Raw genomic sequence first — 15,291 nt, 5'->3', positions numbered from 1 at the left:
TGTAGGGCTTCCTGAATGTGCCCTTGAACTGTCCTCCCTGCTGTACCCATCACACATGTCACTAACCCGCCCCCTGTGCCACCCTGTCCCTCCTGTCCTAACCCAACCTCTTTTGGGGATTAGAGAAATCCTGAGTGTGGGGGAAAGGGAAAGATCAGGAACATCCTACTCTTGTAGTGCCCCTCGTCAATGTGACTTTGAGATAGCAACTTCCTATTCATAGAGCCTTGGAGTTTTTAGCTTTAGAGTGGTCCAGGGGCTGCCAGGGGCTTGTAGTGGCACCCTCCACCGAGGGTCTCTGCTTCCTGAGTATCCCTCTGTGTCTGGTTTTATGCTACTTGTGATGCAGCCTTCCTCCTCTTGCTAACCCACTAAGTCACTGAAACGTGCTGCCAGGTGAGACCATTTGTACCAGAACTAGAGCCTGGTACCTCATTAGCTGCCACAGGTGTGAGAACCTTCCACTGTCAGGTGTGTAAGATGGCAGGCAGACCAGTGTGAAGGACATAAAGAAGGGACGTGCCTGGGCTCTGATCCAAGGATATAAACCCAGTCAGAAAGCTGGGTGAGCCCAGTGGGACAGGATGAGCATGCAGCAGGCGTCACAAGAGCCTAGAGTGGCAATGGAGACACTGAGGCAAAAATCTCCCGGTGCTCACTGTCCCTGCAGGAATCCTGACTAGCTAGAAGAAGGGACTGTCCTTGACTCCTTTGTGATCTAGGGACATGGGACAGCGGGGAAGTTGTCCCTGAGAGAAACAGAAAGGGACTTGAGGTTAAAGCCCCTTGAAGAAGGGACAGTGGATGTGGCTTCTCTGTGGCCTTTGACTTCCTGTCTTGCCCTTGCTCCAGGCAGGAGGCTGGCCCAGCTGATGGCATGGGCTGGATGCTGGTTAGAGGTGATGGGGTCCATTCCCACCTGCTGTTGGGTCAGATCCCAATGAAGCACATGGGTTCTTCAAAGGCTGAGGAGTAGGTAATACGGCTCTAGGAGGGCACAGAAGGCTCTGTCCTGCCTAGTACGTGGTGGCCAGAACTCCTGGCCACATGCCTACCACATCCCCAGCAAGCAGCTGCTGAGCTGAGTCAATCATTTGTCTCTAAAGTCCTCTCAGGTGCGTAGACCCTTACATGACTTGTCAGAGATATCAGAGATACCCACTCCACACAGGGTGATAGCTACACTGCATTGGCACCTCAGCTCCTGCGAAGATCTCTGTCTGTTCAGCCTCTGAACATGCCAGGCACAATGGGGAGCCATGGTCCCCACTGAAATGGAGACCCTGTCACTCTGGATTGTAAGTCTGGGTCACAGAATAGCTGCCATGTATCAAAACCCACAGAGCTTTAGACTCAGCGGCTAGGCGGGGAGCTTACTCCCAACCAGGGTCAGCTGCGGAGGGAGGAGGTCTCAGGTGCCCGTGTTCCTTATCTATAAGTGGTCTCTATGCAGGTACCAGGCTCTGTCTGTACCTCCTGCCTGGCCATGTCTCCAGGGAGGAGTCTGCTGAAATGCTGCCACCCCTTGGGCCCTGGAGTCATGAAGACCAGGCAGAGACAGCACTGTGTCAATGCCCCAGGAGGCCACCCACGTGACACCAGTGGTGGCAATCAGGTCTTCTGAGGGTAGTTGTCCTCAGACCGAGGGAGTGACAAAGGTCAGCTCATGGCATTAGGGTGTCAACTGATAGTCACTGCAATATCCAGCAAGGAAATGCTTTCTAAAAAGTGAAAGGCCAGAAATAAAAACAGACTCAACTGATAGTCACTGCAATATCCAGCAAGGAAATGCTTTCTAAAAAGTGAAAGGCCAGAAATAAAAACAGACTCTCGCGAAGAATGCAGCCAGAGAGAGAAATGCAGCTAGGAGTGAAAACAGTGTAAGTCTGACCCAAGGCTGAGTGGAGCGCAGACACCGAAGAGGACCAAGAGATGGAAGAAAGTGTTGGATGGGCAGTGCCCTAGGCTGGCAGTGTGAGGACCCTGCCCACCCTTCAAGGACCACACCTAGTTGTTGCTAAACGGGCAGATATCCCCATAGTTGAAGGAAGCCACCACCCTAAGGTTTTAAGATTTTAAGGTTTAAACACTTTAAGCTGAAAGCCAGGAACTCCCAGCCACATATCAATCAAGCAGCCAGTCAATCAACTGTAATTGCTCCACCTTCTTGCCTAACATGGACACCAAAGGCAATGGAGTAGCAGTGAGAGGAACTTAGAAAACTCGCAGGCTTGTTACCTGCCAAGCTGTCAGTCACACACAAAGGCTGCTGGAAGCGCTTCAGGCAATCTGAATCTTGTGAATGTCTTAGACGCACAGCTTATGTCTAACAACACCCTGAATGAAAAAGCTCTGTATTAGAGGGAATGATGGCATTAAAAATAATAAGACACATGTACATCAACAAGCCATCTGCAAAGTGAAGAGAAGCCAGATCAGGGCCTGCGTTGCCAGGATGAAATGCCAACTGGACAGCATGACTGTCAAAGACAGACGCAGTGAAAAAGTCAAGCCAAACAGAGGACAGAGGGAGGGGCAGATTTGAGAATGTATAATTGCAGTCAGTGAGGAGTGGAAGGGGGAAAGATAGAGATGTAGTTGGGGGGGAGGAGAGAGGAAGAGAGGCAGGGACAGAGGGAGGGAGGGAGAGAGGGAGCCGGGGAAATAGAAGTCAGAGATTGCTGCTTTTTCATGGAGAGGGGCCCAACTTGTGTGGCTTGACAAGTAAGAAATAAACACAAGCATACAAATATGTATGTTTCACACACATCATGGCTGGTTGGGTAAAAATAGCTTGCCAATATTACAGTCTCACTTAAAAAGAGAAAACACATCATGTCTCAACAATAGGGGGGAAAACAGCATAGAAGGAGGGGGGAAAAACCTTCAGAAGACAAAAAGTGGATTGCCTGGGAGAACAAAGAGCACAAACTCCATGTGAGCGCCTTTGGAAGGAGGCTTGCTGCCATCCATGTGGAAGAAAAATCCAGCACTTGTACAGGAACACAGATGATCAAAGAACAGGCAGAGGACAAGCTGCTGAAAGGCCGGATTTCACTGTCTACAGGAGTCTAAGCATCACCTCCTGCTATGTGATCATGTGATGTGATAAGGCGAGTCAGGAGGCAATCATGATAGCAGCAGCTCATACTGTGGCCATCTTGGAACAGAACAGAACCCACATGCAAACGCCTGAGAGAAAGCCTGTGGCAGTGGTGGCGCCATCCTTTAATCCCAGCACTCGGGAGGCAGAGGCAGGCAGATCTCTGTGAATCCAAGGCCAGCCCAGTCTACACAGTGATTCCAGCAGAGCCAGGGCTACACACAGAGAAACTCGAGAAAGCAAATATATACATACATAACCAAATAAATATAATATATATAGTTTATATAATATATATACTGAAGGGGGAAACTAAATCTTAGGGAAAAAAGCAAAAGAAATCCCTTAAAATTATGTGTGTGTTGGTACATGTGTGAACACGTGTGTCTCCATGTGTCTACAGTGTGAAGGCCACAAGAAGATGTCCTGTGTCTTCCACCTTCATTTTGAGACAGGGTCTCCCACTGGAGCTGACACTAGAGGTTCCACCTGGAGTGGTGGACCAGCCAGGCCTGGGGCCTCCTATCTCAGAGCCTTCCCGCACTGGGGTTCCAGGCATGCGTGTCCACAGCCAGCTCTTACGAAGGTGCTGGGGATCTGAACTTAGAGCCTCATGCTTGCGTAATAAGCATGTTTATCCACTGAGCCTCTTCTCAGCCCCTAAAGACAATTTTTTTTAAAAGAAGTAAAGTGAATTAGAAAAGTTAAAGTAAAGCTGGGCAGTGGTGGCACACACCTTTAATCCCAGCACTTGGGCAGCAGAGGCAGGCAGAGCTCTGAGTTTAAGGCCAGCCTGGTCTACAGAGGGAGCTCCAGGACAGAGCTACATGCTGAGATTCTGTTTAAAACAACAAAAAACCCACAGCACAACACAAAACAATAAAAACACTTTTAAGCCAGGTGTGGTGGCATACGCCTGTGATCCCAGCACTCTGGAGGCAGAGGCAGGCGGATCTGTGTGAGTTCTAGGCCAGCCTGGTCAACAAAGTGAGTCCAGGACAAAGTGTGTAGCCAAGGCTACACAGAGAGAAAAAAGTTAAAGTAAAAACACAGTGTTTAAAGCCGCCTCTCTGGGAAGCAAAGCTTGTCTTCTAGACCATCCCGGTCAGCTATGAAGGAGTGAATGGGTCTCCTCATTCCCTTTTTAAAAACATTTTTTAAACTAAAAAAATTATTGTATGTGTGTGTATGGGTGGTTTGCTTGTGTGTGTGTGTGTGTGTGTGTGTGTGTGTGTGTGTACTATGTGAATGCATGGTCGCAGTGGAGGTCATAAGAGGGCACTGGGTACCCTGGAAGCAAAGTTATGAATGGTTGTGAGCTGCCATGTGGGTGCTGGGAACCAAACGCAGGTCCTCCAGAAGAGCAGCCAGTGCTTTCACTGATGAGCTATCTTTCCAGCCCCATCCAGCCCCATCCGCATTTGATCTGTCTGATGAAGAAGGTGGCAACTAAACAGGGGAAAAGAGAGAAAAACTAGATAAGATAAAAATGGAGGCCTGAGAATGTAGGCAGTTAAACACTAGAAGGACCTCTGTGTGTCCTGGTGAAGTGAGGGGCTGACAGTGCAGGACTGAGCAAACACGGCGCCTGTGCTCCGGGTCCTAAAGGAGATAGGAAGGAGAAACCCGGAGCCGTCGTTGAAGCACATGCTGGCTTTGCTTGAAGTGGCACATACCACTTCCGGAGGCGAGGGGACTGAGCACAGGGAGGACGGCTCAGCGTCTGCAGCTTCGAACTAGACCCAGGGAGGCTGCCGGTGTGTGAGGACACGGGGGAGGCGGGGGCCCCTTCCTGCGTGTCCCTGAGAAAGGCCCACCAGCTGCGTCGTGGACGAGGGGGTAGATTTTGGGAGATTCTGAATTTTGGCCCAGAGGATGGCTGGGGTGAAGGGAAGCATGCGGGGGAGATGCTGGCTGCCGCCTCCACCCACACAGCTATCCCCCACAGCACACAAGATGTGGCACCAGCAGCATGCGTTCATCTTGTCCTCTGCCAGAGCCTCAGGAGGCAGCCTGGGAGGAGGCTCACTGCAGCCCAAGTGTGAGCACCTGGCTGTTTCAGTCTGCACAGCCTGATGGCTCTGGAGTTTCCGGGGGGGGGGGGGGCAGGAAACAGTGTGTCCACGGGGAAGTGGGAGCAAGTTACATGACTGGACACATCCCACCTGGCTGGCCTTCCAACGTGGTGGGGACTGTTTTGTGGTGTCCCAAGTCTGAACTTTTTACTTTCAGACATACGGTAAGGCTGCACCCTGCCTCTGAGGTTTTAAAACAAAGCAGATGGGAACAACAACACCGAGGGCTTGGTGCCACTCCCTCAGCCATATCCCCTACAAGGAAGATGCCCAGAAACGGGGACAAAGGGAGCCAAGAATGACGCAACGGCCATTGGGCATAAAGAAATAGCTGCCAGCAGCTCCTTCACCAACCTCTCTGGGAGCTGAGGAAGGAAATGGGGTTCCCTTTCTTGCCTTCCCATCCCAGCAGGCTGGCTCCACAGATTCTCTGGGGATCTTTGGTGGAACTCACCGTGGGGCAGGCATTCACGGTTCAGTGAGCTGATCCCAACTGAAACGCTACTGCAGCCCGGAAGGGCTTCCTGTCACTCTCAAAACGAAGACAATCCCTTCAGTTTGTGGACTACAGCGAGAGGAGAAGCGTTAAGTAGGGCAGACGGTGGGCGCAATGGCTGACCTAGCTCAGTGCGAGTGTTTTATGCTATGTAACACACCGCCAGCTATTTCCACAGCTCCAGCCAGTTGTCACCTCTGAGGTAAGGGCTTTTCCTCACAATCTTTACTCTGCCACAGGGAAGCCCAGAGCCTGACAGACAGTATGGTGGTGGGCAGGGAGTAGCCTTGGCTCAGGCAGTGCCTGCTTTAGGTCCTGCACCACGTGGCCTCCCAGGGTACCCATCCATTGGTCCTGCTAGGCCAGGAAGCCCTTCTATGTCATCCCCAATTTCTCACCACCACAAATGAAGTCATCAGCACAAAGGTGACCTCAGTACTCACTTGGCACATGACAAATTCCCGGATGACTGCCTTTGTGAGGCCATGCCCATGGTAAGTGAGAAAGTCCCATCATGGCAGTGGGAGGGGTGTAGGCCAGTGGGTAGCCTCCTGTGCCATGATTCTGGCAACATGGCTGCCCCGTAGAGCACACAGGGAAAGCATACCTCACTATTCTGTGAGGCAGGCAGGCAGAGCACGAGCCCAGAGAAGCTCATATGCCTACCTGCTGCTCAACTGCCATTTCATAGCCTCTGGAGGGCTAAGAAGAAGCCTCCCTCTCAGCTCCTGTGGAAATTCAAAACATAGGCAACTCCTTCAGCCAACTGGGAGCCGAGTTTCCTGCCTTAACTCATGCCCTGGTCAGACAAAGGAGGCTGTGAGGTCCAGGCACAGGAGGGCAGACAGCAAGCCCAAGTGAGACACGTGGGCCATCCCCCCTGCCTAAATTGATTACTGAAAACGGTGATCGGGTATATTACTTCCTATTCAGAGCATGGGATTCTGGGTAGCCTTACACAGTAGGTTTCAGATAGGTGTCCTGTTAACCCATGCTACGGCCACCTTTACTCCTGATGTCCCAGGAAGCGCTACCCATAACCCCACAGCTTCTAAGCCAGCTGGAGAGTCTTTGTGGCTCAGATTGGGCTCAGCTCCACTGCTGGGAAGCAGCCTTGGGCCCTCAGCCTCACGGACTCTGATCGGCCCTTAGAGAGCCGGTCCCCTGGGATCCAGGACAGTGTAAGATACTGTGAGTGGGGCAGGTGGGGCCTGCAGTCACAGACGCTAATGGCCTAATGCAGAGAGCAGACACCTTGCCTGCGACGAGGGTAAACAGTGTTTTGGTCTGGTGACAGGGTCATGGCAGGTGTAGCCCTGTCTAGATTGGTGTCTTTCTGTCTGTAGTGTCTTTCTCCTGCCCACGTTTACATCTCAGAGCCTGAAACTATTAACCAGCTGTGCTGGTTAGCTCTTTTGACAATTGAACACAAACTAGGTCATCCTGGAAGACAAAACCTCAGTTGAGAAACTGCCTCCAACAGATTGGCCTGTAGGCAAGCTTGTGGGGGGAATTTTTCTGATTAATGATTGACACGGAGTTCAGCCCACTGTGGCTGGTGTCACCCTGGGCAAGTGATCCTGGGGGGTGTTAGAAAGCAAATTAAGAAAGCCATGGGGAACAAACCACTCCTCAATGGCGCCTGCTTCAGTTCCAGCTTCCAGGTTCCTGCCTTTGTTGAGTCCTTAGGCTAATTTCCCTGGATGGAAGCTCTGAACTGAAATGAGCCCTTTTCTCTCTGAGCTGCTTTGGGCCGAGCTCTTTATTATGGCAATTGCAAGCAAAGCAGGATACCAGTTTAATGTTTCTCATGAGGTGAGAAACAGCCACTGTTTTTTTTTTTTAATTGAAGACAGTCCCACACAGCCCAGCATTCTGCTTCCGATTTGTCAGAAGTGATGTTCTGTTGAAGAGACACCCATGCTCACACCTCCTCTGAAGCACTGGTCACACCAGCTGAGAAACAGAGAGAACCTACGTGTCTGTCACTGGACGACTGGGACACTTATCCCACCATCGGGAAGAACTAAATGGCGCCACCATTTTTTGACAGGGATGGAACCAGATCCTTAAGTGAGGGAGGCCAGGAAGAGTAAGACAAACAGATGATCTCACTCACACATGGAATCTCACAAACTGGCCACAAGACACATGAGAACAAAGGACTCATGGTTAAGGGTTGTGCAGAAGGGCAGGGAGGAGTGGAGAAAGGTCGGAGTTAACTAACAGCTAGGAGCAAGGAATGCTGGGCTGCGGGTCACAGTGGGGTCACAGAGAAAGCAGTATCTACGTGTTCTTTAAAGAGAGAGAGGAGTGGTGGTGGATGTTCTCACCCTACGCTCTAAGGATAAACGCTGTGACAGGGTTTTTAACCTGACTCACGTGGGGGTCAAACATCACACGGTGCCACCTGGCACGTTCGGTCCTTACGGTTTTATGTACCATAGGGCTGACAAGATGGCTCAGTGGATAAAGGCACCTGCAACCACGCATGGCAGCCAGTGTTCCATCCTGGGACCCACATGGTAGGAGGAGGGAACCAAGTTGTCCTCCACAGATAGGTCGTGGGGTGTATGTTCCACATGCATTAGTCATGATAAATAAAATATTGAAAGTAGGTTAAAGAGAACCAAAGCATCTGCTTTCCAGCTGGATCCCGCAAGTTCCGGATCCTTCTGTCGTTTTGCCTTCTCTCTCTCCCAACACCTGCAGTGAAGAGGTCTCTGGTAGTGAGCTTCCCATGACACTTTTTTTCCATGTTCTTTCTACGTTCCCCAGTTAGATTAGATTCCCAGTTAATACATAGATGACATTATGTCTCCATTAGCAGGCCAGGGCTGTGGTTTAATGAGATGATCCCAGTAATGACATATCTCAGCTCAGCACACAGAGAGGCCTGGTGCTAAGTTCTCAGGCTTTGCAGGATCATGCTGGATGCTGCTGACCCCGAGATGCCCTGTGCTACCATCAAGGACTCGGGCAATCCCGAGCCTCTCTCCCATCAAGCTTCCTGACAGATCCACCTAGGAGGTAACAGATGAGGAGCAGGGCTGTGGGGGTCACGGTCAAAGTGGAGGGCTACTTTTGAGCCTTGGCCCGTGCGAGTAGCTAGGCTCTCAGGTAACTGTAATTGTTGCATACCTTGCCAGGTTTATGTTCATAGCCCTCAGGGCTGAGGGGAGGACCACAAGTTCAAGGCCAACTAGGCCTATGTAGAATGTTCCATGTCAGCAGCCTGGATTACAGAGTAAGATTGTCTCAAAAAACAAAACTCAGAATTGTTGCACACCTTGACCATGCAAAAAAACCAAAGCAGGCCACAGGCTGAGGTGAGTCACTCCGGTAAGCCTTCTGCTGTGGGACAGTACCTGAATGCTATCGGCTATTTCTGTGTGTGAGACACACAGAGCTGTGTGTGTGTGTGTGTGTGTGTGTGTGTGTGTGTGTGTGTGTGTGTGGTGTATATATATGTGTGTGTGTGTGTGTGTGTGTGTGTGCGTGTGTGTGTGTGTTTTGGTATAGAGCCCAGGGCCTTCCAGAAACAGGAACAATGCTACACCACTGAGCCGTATTCCTGGGCCACCGAGTCCTCTAAAAATAATCCAGTGGCCCCTCCGTGCAGGCAGGGGTCCTCCTCTTGGCCAGTTTTTGTCATGGCCACAGACCATCAGGCCATCAGCCACAGAGATCTGGCTGGATTGAAATCATCCCAACTCTCCCTGGAGGGTCTCTGTGTCCTTTAAAGCACACATCTCAGGCCACCAGCTAAAAGACAGACTGTATGCAGAAAACAAAACAACCCGGGAAAAGATACAATTGGATTCCTACTTCACACCTGTACACAGGAATAAGCTCCAGCCTGGCCTGCATGTGGCTGCAGCCAGCAGAACCATATAAGCTCAAAGGAAAGCCAGGGTGAGGAAGGACTTTCTAGCCTTGATTTGAACTCAGCCATGATGAAGAGTGACAAATCTAAGTTTAAAAAAATGCATGTTGCTGGGCATTGGTGGTGCATGCCTTTAATCCCAGCACTCCAGAGGTAGAGGCAGGCAGATCTAGGAGTTTGAGGACAGCCTGGTCTACAGGGTTCCAGGACAGAGAAGCCCTGTCTCAAAAACAAACAAACAACACAAAAGAAAACAACAGCAACAAGTCAAAATTAAAAAAAAAAAAATGCATGCCAACAAAAAGTATGTCAAAAGATGGCTGACAGCTGGAGGGGGTCAGGGAGACATGCCCAGAGTCTCCTTTGCATTCACAGATCTCAGAAAGCACCAAAAACAGGAATTTTGAAAAAAGACCTGAGCAAACAAGTCACAGAAAGGAAAGGATAATCCTTGAAACACCTGAAGGATGTTCAGACTCATGTCACCAGAGAAAGGCCACTTCCCAGACGGCGACAGTCTTGACAGCGCAGTCCGCTGGCAAACCCCTGGGGACACAGATGGCCGGGCACTGCAACCCTCGTGACACCACCTCTGACCCTGCGTCCCAGCTATCCAACAGTGGGAGGCACAGGCAGCCGGTGCGAATGTCATCTGAGGGAGAAAATGCCCGACACAGCCGCAGTGACTCTTCGTAGGAACCCAGTTGAGAAACTGCATAGTGGAATATTACACAGTTATGAAAACAGAGAAGCTCTCCACGTACGGCCAGGGAGGAAGTTCCAGAATGTACTGTTAAGTAAACAAATGATCTAAAGTCCAAGAAGAGGTGGAGTTATGCATATGCTACCCATTTGTTTGTTTGTTTGTTTGTTGAGACAGGGTTTCTCTGTGTAGCCCTGGCTATCTTGGAAGTCACTGTGTAGACCAGGCTGGCCTTGAACTCAGAGATCCACCTGCCTCTGCCTCTAGAGCTCTAGGATTAAAGGAGTGCACCATCACAGCCTAGCTTTACGTTGTCCTTTATGTAAGAATGAAGATAAAAGAAAAACGCACACACCTGCTCATCTGTGCAAAAGAAACACAGGAAGGACGGAAGGAGACAATGAGACATCCGACACAGGAAGTGGGTGTGGCCAGAGAAGTAGGAAGGGATGGCGGGCGGCAGGGAGCTCTGACTCCACCCGGGGTAGCCACATGGCCAGGCCTAGGACTCAATTTTTAGTAAATAAAACAGCAGTCTGGGTGCTGTTGAGGGAATCTGGGGTGTGTGCTTAACATTGACAATCAAGAGAGAATCTCGGTGAGGTGAGCGGGCCTTACCTGGTCCATGGGAAGAAATCCAGCCCTGAGACTAATGAATCCACATATATGCAAGCCCTGTTGTATACCTTCTCAGCTGGCTGCCTGCCCTGGGGAATCTACCAAATTCTCCAGCTGGGTAGGGTGATTCTAGAGAGAGAGAGAGCGAGAGAGAGCGAGAGCACACACACACACACACACACACACACACACACACACGTGTCCAAGGAGGCCAGAAAAAGGTGCCAGATGTCTTGAAGCTGGAACCACAGGCAGTTGTGTGAGGTTGTAAATCTGACTTGGGTCCTCTAGAAGAGCAACAAGTGTTCTTAACCACTGAGCCATTCCTCCAGTGCAATAAACCAATTATTAAAGTCCCTACAAAGAGGGGCTACCCATGTTTTCTTCTAACTTTGTATGGTTACATTGAGTCCATCCAATTCGGGGTCTGCATGTGTATGTATGTGTGTGCATTACATGGGTGTGTATACACCTGGACTCTGCTGTGGGTCCTGAATTTCATACCCTGATGGGAGCAATGATGGGTCCTTGGAGAAACGGCGGATTCCCAGCCTGGGACGTCAAAGATAAACCTAGGAAGGCAAGGAAGTGCTCAGATGAGGACCAGTGTTGTCCAAGGGCAAAAGCCAGTTTGAAAGTCATGCAGTGCAAGAGCCTGCACGGCTTCAGGGAGCCCTGGATTAACTCTGTCCCCCTGGGGAATCCAGAGTGGTCTCCACGGTATGGACATCCAGCTCCTGTCTTCAGTTCCATCTGCACCTTGACTCCCCCACACCGTGGAATGCAGTGGGTTCACAGGACCCGGAGAGGAGGGCAGGGGCCTGACATCGCCGTGTAGACCATAGACCTGGAGCTTGCAGGCTCGAGTTGACCTGTTAAGGTGCTGCTGTAATGTGGACGCCCCCTGCTGCACAACCCCGAGGCTCTGACCACGGCCACCTCTCCCTGGCCTGATGCTAATCGTTCCTCTTCACGGCTCTAGCCCACGGCCCTTCTTCTTCAGAACCCCCTTGCACCACCCTGCCAGCGTCTGCCATCCTGCCCGTCTTCCCTGGCTGTCAGTCTGCGCATACGAGCAATCGCTGATCTATGCAGGGCCAGCAGTGAGCGCTTCCCCTCAGGGCCCTGCTGTGTCTTCCCTGGATCATAATAAATGCAACTTTCATTTAAACACAAACTGCTCAGCTGAGCCAGGAAGCCAATTAGCCCTCAGAACAGGCTGTTCTGATTTTAACAACCTGTCCCTTCTTTTACAACTCCTGATTCATTCCTCAGCTCAGAAGAGGAGGCCAAATGTCTCCAAGCAGCCCAGTAGGGCAGAGTAAGGAGATGGTGGATAAAGACCCTGACAGGCCCCCAATGCCCCTTGCTCGCTGGGGGCCTCTGGACACCTGTGTCTACAGAGCTGTAGGTCCTGAGCCAAAGGGCCTGAGTTTATATCGCTGACCCCAGCTGGCAAAACTCTCCATCCTGGAGATGGAGCATGGGTGCATGATTCAAGCCTTCGTCTTGCACCACCATGGCAGACAGCTTGTGCTGTGATTGGTCTTAACTGTCAGCTCGACACAACCTAGGATCACCTGGGGATAGAGTGTAAACTGAGGCATTGTCCAGATCGGGTTGGCTTGAGGGGGTATTATCTGGATTATTAACTGATGTAGGAAGACCCAGCCCACTGTGGGTGGCACCGTCACCTGGGCAGGGGCCCTGAATTAGGAGTAGAGAGCTGAGCACAAGCAAGCGAGCACACATGCGTTCGTTTCTCTCTCTCTGAACGGATTTGATGGCTAGGATGTGAACCTCCTACTTCCCACAGTGATCACTGTAACCTGGAATAAGCCCCGGCTCTCCAAGTTGCTTTACATCAGGTTATCTTTCATCTCAGCAACAAAATAAAACTAATTTTTCCATTTTACAGACTGTCTTCAACAAGTGTGCATGGACCGTACACCCTGCTGTGGCAAAGGATCTCACAGAGAAGAAGCAAAGGCTCTGTCCCCAGAATGCGGGGAAAGACAAGGTCACTGGCCACACTTAGTAAGAGAGAAGGTGCCTCTGCAGGGCAGGGAGGGCCCGAGGGAAAATGGGTCCCATCCCATGAACCTCTACTCCCCACCATGCTCTCCAGCCCCCTCTACCAGGGAGGTTCTGAAGCTCACATGGGAGATTTATCATCCCACAGGACATGCCGGGCCTCCAGCCAGAGTCCAGGTGAAGCCTGAGCCTCCCATCACCTAGCATGCTCTTTGTGAATGATACTGGACCCCTCTTCCTGTCTTCCCCACCATGGGTCACTAGGACTCCCTCTCTTTTCTCCTGGACACTGGAAGAAAGTGCCTGTTATCACAGGGCATCAAGACTGAACACCTACTATGTGCTATGCATGATGATGGAGAAAACCTTGTTCTGCGAAATGCCCTCAATCACCCTCAGAATCCGTTCAGACATCAGGCAGGCCTGTCATAGCTGGGTCACAGTTCGTTCACCATGAATCTCTTCCTTGTGCTACCAGACCTCTGAGTTTCACTAGCTTGTAGATGACTAGATTGCACGGTTAGGAGGCCACGCAGTTCCTGTGTGCTCAGTTGCAGATGGTTGCTCTGCTATGTGGTGGTTACTGTGCTGGTAACGACCTCCCAGGGACATGAGGGGCTTCTGGTGATAGCACTGACTTCCCAGACATCAGGGTTTGGGTCTGGGAAGGAGGCTTGGTGTCTCTGCTTTCATATCATGTCTGTTTCCTTTGCTGCCCCCAAGCTTTGGGTCAAATTCCTCTTAGCTCTACACATGTGTGGACAGTATGTGGGTCATTTGAAAGGCAGTTTGTCCAGGCTGTAGTACAGGGTGAACATGACCTAGATTTGCCTAGCAGCTGACTGTCCTTTTGAGGCTAAGGACACCTACCAGCCACCCTGACTAGAAAGTAGGAAAGAAGAGGCTGAGGAGGAAGAGAAGAAGAAAGAAGAGGAGGAGGAGAAGGGGGAGGAGGAAGAAGCGGTAGCAGCGTTGGCGTTGGCCTTGGCGTCAACTGCAGCAGCAGTAACAGCAGCAGCGGGATGTCTGAGTTTCTTGGAGGGAGTTGCTAATTCCCAGAAAGACATGACATTCCTGCCCCTTATCAGTCACTCTTTTGTTGACATTCCTGCTCTGACTCCCTGGGTTGGAGAAATTTACTCCTTTTTTTCTGTTCTATGGCCATGAGTCAAAGGCTCTCTTCATCTCTAATGCTCATCTCTTGAACACTTTTTGTCTGAGGACTGAACTTCTAGACCTGGGTAACACCCCAACCCCAGATGGAGCTGGCAGCACACACATACACACACCCCTACACTCCCACTCACCCACTAGAGCTCCAGGATGCTCCCAATCCCACACAATAAAGTAGGAACAAAGCTTAGAGAATGCAACATGGACATAGCAAACTTTGATCCTTACTCCTGCTTTTGACAGGGAGAACCTCCAGCCTGCTGTGGGGTGCCTGGGGCCTGAGAGACAGTGAGCAAACACTGTGTTAGCAGGAAGGAAGGGCCTTGGGTTGAAAAGCCAGGTCTCACAGGGAAAGGGTGCACTGTGTACCACCCTTGGTGGGACTGTGGCCCACCCCTTCAGTGATAACCTGCCCTGCAATTCTGAAGCTTGAACAGGGTGGGCTGGGCAGAGAGATGGGGCGTCAGCTCGGGCCTGATGGCAGGATGGAAGGAGCCAGCAGGGAGATCCCTGGAGGCCTGCCTTCTATCACAAGACAGTCACTGAGGGTTCTGGCACTGAATGAGGCTCAGCTGCCCCCAGGTGCCTGCATTTGGCTGTTATGGGTATCTGAACCCTTCATCCCTTGCTCTCCTGGTAACCATGGCTACCTGGACAGCCACTGAGAACACAACTCCTCCACTCTCTGAATTGTCCACCTGCCAAACTGGTACTCCCTTTGCCCTCAATTTGTCTCTTTAGACCCAATGGCCTGGTGCCCCAATGTAAAGGAGAGGCCTGCCTCCCAGGCCCTCCTCTCCTGACAGGACTCACCCTATAGTCTTTCCCCAGTCACACCATAGAGTCTTCCCGATGGTCTCCATGTCTTCTTTGAAGCGGGTGAGGCACAGCTCCTGGATGAGAGTGCCATAGGCAGGGTTCCGGCAGGCAGTGACCACGAAGAGATGGTGGGCTGCAAGAGACCATACGAGGGCTGTTACCTACTGGCTCTCCCTCCTGGTAGGTGGCCTCTCCCATTGCTGCCCCACCCATCGCCAGAAGCGTGTGTCTGTGTGATGAGGAGATCTCTCCTGTTTTAGTTGTGATAAAATACCCTGACAAAAAGCAACTCAGGGAGGAAACGTGACACAGGTGGCCACGTCACGCTCACAGGCACGAGCAGAGAGAAGTGAATGCATACCTGTTCACTTGCTTGCGCTCTGT

General features: G+C 51.2%; 1 protein-coding gene across 1 annotated transcript in view; it reads right to left on the bottom strand.

Moving 5' to 3' along the window:
- Positions 1-15,291, bottom strand: part of Ramp1 (receptor activity modifying protein 1) — a 42,103-nt gene that overhangs the window by 15,812 nt on the left and 11,000 nt on the right. The window contains exon 2 of the mRNA XM_021646900.2: positions 14,902-15,040. Coding sequence (XP_021502575.2) covers positions 14,902-15,040 — 139 coding nt within the window. The remainder of the gene's footprint in view (positions 1-14,901; positions 15,041-15,291) is intronic.

Source organism: Meriones unguiculatus, chromosome 15 (assembly GCF_030254825.1).
Source record: "Meriones unguiculatus strain TT.TT164.6M chromosome 15, Bangor_MerUng_6.1, whole genome shotgun sequence".
Classification (NCBI taxonomy): domain Eukaryota; kingdom Metazoa; phylum Chordata; class Mammalia; order Rodentia; family Muridae; genus Meriones; species Meriones unguiculatus.
Note: the sequence above shows the minus strand (reverse complement) of the source record. Positions and strands in the feature narration are given on the sequence as shown.